The sequence below is a fragment of the Otolemur garnettii genome, unplaced genomic scaffold (assembly GCF_000181295.1).
Source record: "Otolemur garnettii isolate 467f Iridium unplaced genomic scaffold, OtoGar3 scaffold00044, whole genome shotgun sequence".
Classification (NCBI taxonomy): domain Eukaryota; kingdom Metazoa; phylum Chordata; class Mammalia; order Primates; family Galagidae; genus Otolemur; species Otolemur garnettii.
The window spans coordinates 8,512,534-8,524,547 of NW_003852439.1; the positions used below are offsets into that span (position 1 = coordinate 8,512,534).

A 12,014-nucleotide genomic window follows, 5' to 3' on the forward strand; every position below is an offset into this window, starting at 1 on the left:
AGTCTCATTATGCCACCCTCGGTAGAGTGCTGTGGTATCACAGCTCACAGCAACCTCAAATTGCTTGGGCTTAAGCAATTCTTTTGCCTCAGCCTCCCAAATAGCTGGGACTACCAGCACCCACCGCAACATCCAGCTATTTTTATTGTTGGTATTGTTTGGCAGGCCCAGTCTGGATTCAAACCTACCAGCTCTAGTGTATGTGGACAGTGCCCTAGCTGCTGAGCTGTAGGTGCCCAGCCAAGACTGGCCTTTAGCACAGCCCAATAGGGTCTGGATGAGCATTGGCAGCACTGGCCTTCACAGAGACCAGTTTTTTGGGAAGGGGAGTCCCAGAAGTCACAGCAGCTTGCCCCATGAGCACTATGCTGGCCCCCAGAGGTGAGTGTGGTACATTATTCAGATGGAGGAGAGGCAATAGCGGCCCTGGCTGGGCTTTTAGCCCTGGGCTGCCCTGGCACAACCCCTCTCTGTAGCCCCAGGCTCTGATTTGCAAGTGTCAAGTCTGATTACCCTGCAGCTCTGGGACATTGCCACCTGTGTGTTTAGGGAAGTGACAGAGATCAATCTGGGGCGGGCTGAGGGGTCCAGGCTAGCTCCTGTGTCCACCTGGTATGTATGGTCATCCCCAGACAGCTCCCTGCTATGCTTGGACCTGTTTCTGGCCTTGGCTCACTCCTTGCTGGGCTCCTGCCTCAGTCTTCTCAGCAGTTCTCAGGGACCAGACTGGGAGTCCCCAGGACTCAGGTGACCTTGGCTCCCTCTGTAATTCTGGACCAAAGAGCTGTAATTGGAATTTACCTAGCAGGAAACAGTCCTGTTGGCTTTGCTTTTCTGAGTCCTGCAACCAAAGGGGCAGACCCTGGGGGAGAGGCCACTTCTGCTGTGGGTATCTGAGGGGCTTCCTGGGTGCAGCAGGGTCTCACCAGCTTGAATGGACTCCTGGGGTAGGAGGGCCACCTCCAGGGGGACATAGGTCCTGCTCTCTGTGAATGGTGGATCTGTAGTAATTTCCTGACCTGGCATAGTTATCTACATTCTGGGAAAAACTTGGCACACAGAAGCCAGTGACATTCAGGAGTTATCTGAATGTTCTGGATCAGTCAAGGGTGGCTCTTCTGTCCTCCTCCCCTTACCCCCCGGCTTCCTGCTGATTCTAGCCCAAGAGATGACCTCAAGGAGGGAGGGCTGCAACTTTGAACACAGTTGAGAAATAAACTTCTTTTTGAAACCACTGTCATATAGGGTTTTTTGTTGTTGTTGTTGTTGTTGTTGTTGTTTTTTGGTTATCTGTGAGGAATGTTCCCAGACCTGTGACCAGCACTGCCTTGGCAGCCTGCCTGTCCCCATCAGGGCATTAGAGAAGCTCTGCCTTAGCAGCACCCCAAAGGTAGGGCCCTCTGAGATCTGGGTACAGGACTGTTATCCAGGTGTTTCAGCTCAGTCAAATTGGTGGACTGGGTAGGACTTGGAGGACAAGATACACAAGCTCTTCATCGGTCTGGGTCTCAGTTCTATCAGGCATCTACCCCACGGGGCCGGGCCAGTGAAGGCAAACCTCTTGCCTCTCATGTCTTACACATTTAGCTACTGAGCCAGGAGCAGGCAGGAGCTGTATCTCCATGGAATGCACTTCCAGAAGCCCTGGGCTCCACAATTTAGAGGTGATGGAGTATGGATGGGGTGGTGTAAAGCAGGCTGGACTCCTGTCCCTCATTGGGCTTGAAACTGTCACAGCCCAAACAAAACTAACAGAGGCTTCAGTCCTTAAGAGGTTCCAGCATTGAGTTTGTAATGGCCTTTGGGACACTGAATGTACCCTTCCTGCTGCTCCTGGATCCCTGCTGACTGGATTGCCCCTTGGGTGCAGCCTTAGGCTCTGCCACAGACACCCCACTTTCCCCCCCAGCTCTGCATGCATCTGTCCTGTGCCCCTGATGCAGTGGCCTTGGCTGTTCCCACATCATCTCCCCTTAGTTTCCCGAGGATGTCTGGTTTTGAAATACAAATTTCTCATATGAAGACCTCTGTTGGCAGCATTCTATGCTCAGGACAGGTGGCCAGTCTCCTTGGCATGTCCTATTCATGCAGGCTGGTTGCAAATGTGCCTTCATGGGCTGTGCCTTCAGTCCTACATGCCTTTCCCCACACCCTTTCATATATCAAATGAGGAAAAATGACAGATTCCTAAATCTCTAACATGGGCTGGGCATGATGGCTCACGTCTGTAATCCTAGCACTCTGGGAGGCTTAGGCAGGTGGATCGCTTGAGCTCAGGAGTTTGAGACCAGCCAGAGCTAAATTGAGACTCCATCTCTAAAAAATAGCTGGGCACGGGTGGCGCCTGTGGCTCAAAGGAGTAGGGTGCCAGCCCCATATGCCAGAGGTGGCGAGTTCAAACCCAAACCCAGCCCTGGCCAAAAACTGCAAAAAAAAAAAAAAAAATAGCTGGGTGCTGTAGCAGGCATCTGTAGTCCAGCTACTTGGGAGGCTGAGGCAAGAGAAGCACTTGAGCCCAAGAGTTTGAGGTTGCTATGAGCTATGACACCATGACACTCAACCCCAGGGCAAATGAGTGAGACTGTCTGAAAAAAAAATTATGTATAAATAAAAAGGGAGCTGATGTTGAAGAAGCTTCTGGAAAATGGCTTAAGGTTCACAGGTGGCCCTGGAGCCAGAGGCCTCCTGCTCACCCAGGGACCTCTGCCCATACCAACCCCACATGCTTTTTGCCTTGGCTGTAGACTGAGAAGCTGTTAGTTGGGCATTTATCTCACCTGCTTTTTCATTTGTGTTTTGAGCCTGTTCCTTCACCTCAAGTCAGTGAGGTGTCCTGTGTATTTGGGAAAACCAAGTTCCTGCTTTTGTTTGGCCAAAAACCCAGACACCAGAGCCTCATGCCTGGATTGTGGGTGAGTGATCGAGGCTCCTGACCCCACCTTGTGTGTGACACAGAATGTGATCATGTCCCCTCAGCCTTTATTTTCTGGATAGTCTCACAGCATGTTTAGTGTGTCCTTAACAGACAGCTGCTCAGTCCCTGTAGTGGTCCCCGACTGTCCTGGGGCTGGCGGCTTCTTGAAGGCACAGTGTTGGGAACAGAGGACTGTGCTTCATGTCTGGCCTCTTCCCACCCTGCACCAGATACTTTTTGGAAGATGCTCATGAGATGGTGCCTGGTGTCCACACCCTAAGGAGCAGTGCCCATGAAGATGCTTCACTAAGGCCCCAGCACCTAACACAGCCAACACTTTCCTTTCAGGGAGCTGCCTTGCAACTTCCGGTCTATTCTCCACACCCAGGGGGTGGGGAGGTGGGTGGGAGGTGGGGCTGTGCTATGTTAGCTAGGTCCTCTCTCTGCCTGAGCACTTAAGAGAAATTCAACCCCCCAGGGCAGCTGTGGTCCCTTCTTAGAGCAGCTGTCCACCCAAAGACCCACAGACTGCCAGGCTGCTCGTAGTTGGGGAATGTGAATCCAGAGTCTACCTTCAGAAGTGGATATTGGTATGCTGATTCCTAGCATGAGGGCCCAGACATACTTGGTCCCTTTTGTGCACACTGCCTTGATTTTTTCATATCCATCATAGAAAAAAGTGATTAAAAATAAAGAGAGATAAACCCAGAGGAAGAGGAAGCACACAACACACTGACTCCCCCCGTCCCTGTGCAGGGCCCATAAGGCAGCAGTGGGCTCCTTACTGGCCCTCTTCCACAGTGGGTGGCTGCAGATGGGCGAAGCCCAGGAAGACCTGCTCCAGCGAGATCTGGCTCACAGAGTAGTCGTCCACCCCGTACTTTTCCTTGGCTTTCTCCAGAATGCCAAACACCTTTGGGAAGCAGAAAAACCACTGATCAGAGACCAGGGCCAGACTCAGCTGGACAGGGGAGTCCTCTGCAATAAAGGGTCTGGCAAGGCCTCTAGATCCCACCCTGCCCAGCCCTGCCCCTAGAGCCCTAGTGAGAAGTCAGCACCATGAGGTCCACCACAGCCCAGGGAGAGGATACTGGCCAGCAAGAATCCAAATGCTGGGCCCAGTATCTTTCTCGTCTTGTGCCCAGCTTGAAGGATGACCTTGAGCAAGCTATGCCCCTCTGGGTTGGTTTCTTGTTTTATACTTAATTTCTCCCAACATCAATATTTTGGCTATAAAACCCCAAACTCTGCTGGGCATGGTGGCTCACCCCTGTAACTCTAGCACTCTGGGAAGCTGAAGTGGGTGGATTGCTTGTGCTCATGAGTTCGAGACCAGCCTGAGCAAGAGTGAGACTGTCTTTGCTAAAAATGAAAAACTGAGCCAAGAGGATTGCTTGAGCCCAATAGTTTGAGGTTGCTGTGAGCTATGATGCCATGGCACTCTACCAAGGGTGACAAAGTGAGACTCTGTCTAAAAAAATAAAATAAAATAAAATAACCCATACTTGGCAGATGTTAGGGTGAATATTATCAGAAAAATGGGATTCGATTCTTCCTTGGAGAGACCCCTGGAGGAACCTTCCCCAGCTTCAGCAGTGCCTGTGGGGCCCCAGGACCTGTGCTTACCTTTGCCCAGCTGAGGTCATAGCCAGGCAGATGGTAATGGACCATCCCTTGGTGTTCATCTTCCAGGACACTGCCTATAAGGAGAGACTGTTCTTGTGAGGGCTGGTGGGGGGAGGAGAGAGCAGCCTGGGTACACAGGACCAGGGCCCTCATCCCAGGGCTCAGGGAGATGGGACTTGGCAAAGGTGAGGCACAGAAGGCTAGGCAGGGGTCCAAGGCCTACCCAGTAGGTGCTGCCAGGGCTGGCACACACCTGGGAAGGTCAGGTCAACGAAAGCCTTGAACTCCTCCAGTGCCTCCTGCTGCCCTTCATTCCGGACCTTGGCCCGCAGGGAGTAGCCACTGCCGAACTTGCTCTTGAGGTGCTGGGGGCTGCCCAGACACTTGAATTGGCCCTGCACCATGATGGCCAGCCGGGTGCACAAGGCCTCACACTCTTCCATGCTGGGGAGAGGGGCGGAGGCCTGAAACAGGGCTGGGGGATGCTGACGCCTGCCCTGGGTGTCAAAAGCTTGTGAAGACAGGATGGTGTTGATGCCCAGCTGGGGCAGTCCTGGTCCCCGTGCTTAGAGTGTGGCACACACACCAGGCCAGGGAGATCTCCCTGCAGTGTCCACACCAGCTGCTGACAGCCTTCTGTGACTTGGCCCTGCCAGCCCAGCCCTCCCATGGCCCAGTTCTGGCTCTTCTACTGACCCACAGAGACCCAGGTTCTACCTGTGGGAGGTGATGACGATGGCCTTTCCAGACTCACGAGCCCGAGCCACAGTATCCCAGAGTAGGCGCCGGGCCACAGGGTCCATGCCAGTGGATGGCTCATCCAGGAAGATGACTGCAGGCTCTCCAATTAGGGCAATGCCAGTGCTCAGCTTCCTCTTGTTACCACCACTGGGGCAGAGGGGCATGGGTGGGGGCAAGGCTGATAGCACAGACTCCCCAGGCCCAATACAAGCCCACTCAGTGATTGGAGAGCATCCTTGATGAAGAGGAAGGGGAAGCATGCCCAGAGCTGGAGGCCCTGGAGAAAGTTGAGCCCAGGGGCTTGGACCATACTTCCACATAGAGCAGGAGAACCATCTGTCTATACCTGAGGGGCCCTGAGATCACTCACCAGCCGGCCTTGTCTCTAGGAGGTGGGAACTGTCAGGGTAGTCCTTCTGGCCTGGCACTGCCTGGGCCATGCTACCAAGTTCCTGCTCAATCCCAGGGTCATAGGTAGGAGCTCTGGTTGCTGAACAGTGTGATCACTCCTAGATCTATACTAAGGAGACCCTGACCTCTCCCCAGGAAGGGCAAAGGCCCCTGTTGTCTCAGAGGCAGGGCTGGGTGCAGGTTTTACCTGTATGTTTTAACCAGCTTATTGGCGTGTGGCTCCAGCAATAGGCCCCGAAGGGTGTTTTCCACACAGGCCCCAATGTGGCACTCAGGGATGCCCCGGAGTCGGGCATACATGACCAGCATCTCACGGCCAGTCATGTGGTCCAGCAGGGCGTCAAACTGCGGGCAGTAGCCGATGCGTTGCCGTACCTGGGTTACAGCACAGCCAGGTAAAAGGGGTGTCCTGCAGGGTCTACCTACCCCGATGCCCATCTCAGCCTGTCTCTGGTGTACACTGTCTTCCCAGGGTGGTCCATGGAGCTGTGCACAGGCTGTGGTCAAGAGGGACACAGGAAGGACCTCACTAGCCAGGACCAGGTCCCAGACCTGCTGTTAGATGTACCATCACCTGGCTTCCATACTAAGGTGATAGGCTGCCAAGTTCCAGCCTGGAGCATGGCCCACCACAGGCATCAGAGTCAGGGAAGTATAAGAACGGCTTCTCTGACTGTGACATGGTCTCCTTGCAAACCTTACACACCAGCAAGACTTCACAGTGAATAATTGTCACCCACTCATTTTTTTCAGATTTTTAGCAAGCTTTTGTCTTTCTTCTTCCACTAATAAGAGATGTTTGCCAGCAGCACCTTCATTGTGGGGCATTGTCCGCATAGCAGTTCTCTGAGCAAGTGGCCATGTTTAGTAGAGCCAGGACGCCACCGTGTGGCCTCTCAGGGCTGGCTGGCTGATGCTGTTCAGCTACCTTTGACAGCTGGTGGGGAACATGTGTGCCTAGGTTCTGTAGATTCTGGAGACTGGATTCCTGTACCCTTCTTGGGGTTTTTAGGCATCCAGAATTTGTTTTTAGTTGGTTTGGGAAGAACTCGTGTCCAGTACCTTTTTGCTACTGGCGTCCCCCAATCTCTTTTTCTTCTGGTATTCACATTAAATTCTCACCCTCCTCTCCATTTCTAGATTATATGTAGTTTTCTCTCTCCTGCATATATTTCCAGTCACATACTTCTTTCTTGAAACAGAGTAAACAGTTATTTTATAATCTGGGCCTGACAACCACAAATCAAGTCTGTGGGCTTGTTCTTCCTTGAGATTGTGGATTCCAGCCACGGCACCCATCGCTTTTGTTTTTGTGCAGTGCTCACAGGCCTTGGAGCACTACTTGGGGAACTTGTGAGGGGCAAGGATGAGGTCTTTTCTCTAGAGAGACTTGGGCATGCTCTGGACCCATGCTCTGAAGCACTGCAGTCAAGAGCCCCTGTTGCTACCTCATGGGCCAATTTTTAGGACCCTGCTCTGTTTGGCAGTGTCTAGGGGCAGGGGAGGAGGATGGCTGCCTCTGGTCCATTCTTACTTACCTGGAGGGGTCAGCCCAATGTGGGAGAACTGGGCAGGTCCTGGGCTTTCGCTTTTGTCTCTTCACTGAGCAGGGTCTTCAAACACATACCCAAGTTGCCCAGATACAAAACAGCCTTTGGGCCTCATCAGTGCAGGACGTACTTCTCCAGGCTTATGGTTTGGGCCTGCATCTCCCTCCCTATCACTTGCCTAGCCTGGTCTGGTTACTGCATCATCTTGCCATCTACAAGTGTGTGCTGTGCCCACTGTGGACCAGACAGAAGCTTTGCCCTTGCCTCCTGCTATGACTCCCTTCCCAGCTCCTGTGCGCACCTTCCCAATGTCAGAGCTGATGCTATGGCCCCCAATGAAGGCATCTCCAGAAGTGATGCTGTCCTCGCCAGTGAGCATTTTGAAAGTCGTGGTTTTCCCAGCTCCATTGAAACCCAGCAAACCAAAGCACTCCCCTTTCTGGACTGTGAGGGAGACCTTGTCCACAGCGAGGAGGGGCACCCGCTGCTCGTACACCTGTAAGGTACCCAACAGAAATGCCAGAATGAGAAGACTTAGAGACCCAGCAGAGCAACCCTTGGTCTCAGCCCCTGCAAGCTTTTGGGACTGACTGGCTAAAAGACCCCCTAGTCCCAGCCTTGCCTTCGAGAGCTCCTTGATAACCAGAGGTGTGTTGAGCAGGGCATCCAAGCTGGGGGCCAGAACTCGGCTCCTCTCATCTGCCACATCTTGGTCTTCTGGGAGTACCGATGTCCGGGTGCACAATTCTGTCTAATTGTTCAAGTCAAAGACCACATGAGTGAAGTGCAGCCCCAGGGGTCCTTCTGAGGAAGGAGGGTGGGGCACAGGTTGTGTGGGAATTTGGGGGGATTAAAGCCTCCAGGCTTCTTGCTCATCGGGCCCCATGTGTGACTCAGACCTTTTGTAAGAAGACTGAGTGGCTGTGCAGATTGAAATTAGCATCCAGGAAACAAAAACTACCCAAGAAACAAGAATTACATGGACTCATGGAGAAAATCATAAAACTCTGCTGAGGTTTGGAGAATTTTTTTTCTTTCTTTCTTTTTTTTTTTTCGAGACAGTCTTAATATGTCGCCCTGGGTAGAATGCTGTGGCATCATAGCTCATAGCAACCTTAAACTCTTGGGCTTAAGCAGTTCTCTTGCTTCAGCCTCCCAAGTATCTGGGACTACAGGCGCCCACCACAATGCCCGGATGTTTTTTTGTTGTAGTTGTCATAGTTGTTCAGCAGGCCCAGGCCAGGTTCAAACCCACCAGCCCCAGTGTATGTGGCTGGTACCCTGGCTGCTGAGCTACAGGCGCCAAGCCTAGAGATTTTCTTATGTGGGAAGAAACATCTTTTTAGAGTAATCTTATTATTTTTTGTTTGTTTGTTTTTTTGAGACAGTTTCATTTGGTGCCATGGTGTCATAGCTCACAGCAACCTCAAACTCTTTGGCTTAAGCAATCCTCTTACCTTAACCTCCTAAGTAGTTGGGACTACAGGTGCCTGCCACCATGTCTGGATAGTTTTTCTATTTTTGGTAGAGATGGGGTCTTACTCTTGTTCAGAGCTGGTCTTGAACTCCTGAGCTCAGGTGATCCACCCACCTCTGTGCTATGATTATAGGCATGAGTCACATGCCTGGCCAGAAATCTTAGTATTTTAAAAAAGCCAATTTGACTAGGTTGAGCTATATATGCAAAGGGGATTTGAAGTGTATGGGAAAAGACAAGGAGGATGGCCCTAAGCCCCAGGCTGACCATGAGGCACCAGGGCTCAGGACTCAACAGCCTTTCCAAAGGATGATGGCTAAGCTCCCTTAGTGGGTGGATAGTGCACTTGGGCCTGGACATGCAATGCTAAGGGCACAAGTGCTGGCCATGAGGAAGCCTGGCCTCTGTGGGGGATGGAGAGAGGTAAGTGGAGGCAGCCCAGTGTGTTGGCCCAAGTAGAGATGTGGGGAGCATCTGGCCAGCATCCCTTGAGCTGTCTAGGAGCCACTCACCAGCATCTGCCTCCTCCGAAAGGTGCAAATAAAGGTCCTCAGTCTCCACAACAGGTTGGTCTCGATGAGGAAGAGCAGGATGAGGTAGGCACACCCTGAGGCAGCCATGGAGGCCACAAACCTGCCAACCCCCGGGGCCCTCCATGCGTAGAAGTTCTCCTGGTACTTGATGTCTGTGCGGCCAAGGGAGACAGGCTGTGCCTGGGCCTAGGATGCCTCCCCTCCAGGTCCCTAGCCCCATTCTCTTCCCTGGCCAGAATGAGGTGCCTATGCCCACCCTCTCCATGAGGTGCCATGTTCGTCCTGCTTGGAGCACACCCCTATCTGTCACCCCCACACCACAGTTTGAAACACTTCCCGTGCCGCTTGGGCATTTGCCAGGTAAGATGTTCCCTTAAGTTGGGGACTGTGTTGGGATGTAAAAACTTGTTTAGGGAGGTTTAGGGAAGGGATAGATAGGCAGGTGATAAACAGTCATAAATCCTGTTCTATAACTAAAGATGTGGCAGCAGCATGACAGAGAGACTAGGCCTGCCCAAGATGTGTGGGGGATCTGCAGAGCGGACTTGAGTTGCCTACTGATATAGGTCAGAGTTCATTCCAGGCATAGGAGGGGTTCATGGTGGGCTGAGGGTGGTCCCAAAGGATAGGTATAAGTCCTGTCCCCACAAACCTCACAGCACAATCTTGTTAGAGTTTGGCTCTTTGGAGATGTAACTAGGTTAAGAGTCTCAAGAGTCTCAAGGTAAGATACTGGATTTAGAGTAGGCTCTAAATCCAATGACAGGTGTCCTTGCAAAAGAAAGGCAGAAGGAGCTTCAAGACATGGGAAAAAGCCATGCAAAAACAGAGGTAGAGACTGGGAGACATGGCCACTAGCAGAGGCACATCTGGGGCCACCAGGAGCAGAAGAGACAGGGAGAATCCTCCCTCCCCTAGAGCTTGAAGGGTGAGCACGGCCCTGGGGCTACCTGGGTTTGGAGGTCTGAGCAAGAGAATACATGTCTATTATTTAGCACCCTCACCCCCCCTTGGGCACATCCATCCTTGTTACAGATGCTGGAGGAGATTGACACAGGTGCACCAAGCAGACGCATAGACGTGGGGCCCAGGACCTGAGGGCAGAAGCCAGGAGGCTAGCATGGGGTTAGCAGCTGACACAAGACAAGGGGTAAATACTGGGCTGCTCAGAGAAGTCCCTGAGCTGGGGAGCCCCCTGCAGTGACAACTGACCAACTATGCAAAGGGTGCAGGACACTCACTGTACTTCTTGCAGTAGTGGGCAGCGACCTCAGAGGAGGTGCAGTACCTCCGTGTCTCGTAGTTCTCGTAGAAGCTGCTGACCGCCATCCCCAGACAATGGTTGGGCAGCACCAGGAACACATGGTCCAGGGTTCTGGAAAGTTCTTCTAATTTTACCGCTGCAGTGAGGAGGTAAATACCAGTTAGTGCTGGAGGGCACACCACTCCCACCCCAGGACAAATCTAGTTGGGGAAGGGCAGGTCTCCAGGTGTCCCCATGGATTGGGCACACCCACAGACAAAGCCTTGATCTTGCTGAATGAGGTGGCACCTCCAGGGACCATCCCTGCGAGTTCTGCCGAAGCCACTAGGAGGGGATGCTGCAGACGCCTGCCTGCCATGCTGGCCAAGCAGGCCCACCTTAGGCAGAGGGGCCTGGGGTCTGCTGCCTTAGCCCTGTCTCTGCCCAAGGTTGGTGCAACCCCCATGTGGGCAGAATAGCCCTCCAGGGTGGCCACTGGGTGGGGGTTCTGTGTCCCACCTGGGATGCGCATGATGGTGACCACAAGGAAGGTGGCGATGCCCGATAGGATGTTGAATATGGTCAGCCTTGTGTAGGCAGTAGCTGCCCCCGAGAAGAAGAATGTCGACAGGTACATGAGAGGGATGATAGCCCAGCCGTACAGCAGAAGCAGCAGCAGCACATCGGCTGGGTGGCTGTCCCTTGTGAAGGCGTGCACATCAAAGGCTTTGAATACTGCCTGTGGCAGAACAAGACACAGCTCAGCAGTAGGCAGAGCAGTGGCAGCTCCTCGGGAGGTGCAGGCCTGACAAGAGTGCTGTGACCATCAGTATACCCAAGAGGGGCAACAGTTGAGGCATCTCCCGCCTCCTCCTGGCATCTCTACTTTCCACTGGTTTCGGTCATACAGGGTCCCCAAGGCAAGCCCACTATAGTCTACAGGGAGAGACTCCAGTGCTACTAGCACTCACCAGCAACAGCAGACTGGGGACGAGGAAGGAGAGAAGATCCCATAGCAGAGCAGAGAGCCAGAAAGTAGCCACACGGACTCCGCTCACAAATTGGACATGCTTGGCCTGGGCAGCCCTCTCGCTGACTGCCAGGATGGAAAATGTGCTGGCCAGGAATGCCATGGCAAAGAGCAAATTGAGGGCGATGTCAAACCCCTTCCGGCCCCTGTGGGGGACAGGGCAGGTCAGGGCAGGGTAGATCAAAGCACATCTGAGAAGTGGGAAAGAGGGAGTCTTTTGTCATTACTATCCAAAGCAAGGGAAGTGGTGGCCAGACCTCCAAACAGGAGGATAATTACATTGCAGTCTCTTATATCTACGAGGCTGTTAGGCATAACATGATGAGAAATTAAAAAGAATATGAGGGGCTCAGTGCCTGTAGCTCAAGTGACTAGGGCACCAGCCACATACACCAGAGCTTGTGGGTTCAAATCCAGCCTGGGCCGGCCAAACAACAATGACAACTATAACCAAAAAATAGCTGGGTGTTGTGGCGGGTGCCTATAGTC

At 52.8% G+C, this 12,014-nt stretch overlaps 1 protein-coding gene across 1 annotated transcript in view; it reads right to left on the reverse strand.

Annotated features, from left to right (window-relative positions):
* Positions 1–2,962: 2,962 nt before the first annotated feature.
* The window catches only part of ABCA3 (ATP binding cassette subfamily A member 3), a 69,488-nt gene continuing 60,436 nt past the window's right edge, over positions 2,963–12,014 (reverse strand). The window contains exons 22-32 of the mRNA XM_023513833.1: positions 11,467–11,671; positions 11,015–11,234; positions 10,494–10,652; positions 9,232–9,404; positions 7,865–7,993; positions 7,544–7,738; positions 5,880–6,067; positions 5,258–5,428; positions 4,794–4,984; positions 4,541–4,614; positions 2,963–3,827 (exon numbers count right to left, since the gene is read on the reverse strand). Of these exons, the coding sequence (XP_023369601.1) occupies positions 3,696–3,827; positions 4,541–4,614; positions 4,794–4,984; positions 5,258–5,428; positions 5,880–6,067; positions 7,544–7,738; positions 7,865–7,993; positions 9,232–9,404; positions 10,494–10,652; positions 11,015–11,234; positions 11,467–11,671 (1,837 nt within the window). The 3' untranslated portion in view covers positions 2,963–3,695. The remainder of the gene's footprint in view (positions 3,828–4,540; positions 4,615–4,793; positions 4,985–5,257; positions 5,429–5,879; positions 6,068–7,543; positions 7,739–7,864; positions 7,994–9,231; positions 9,405–10,493; positions 10,653–11,014; positions 11,235–11,466; positions 11,672–12,014) is intronic.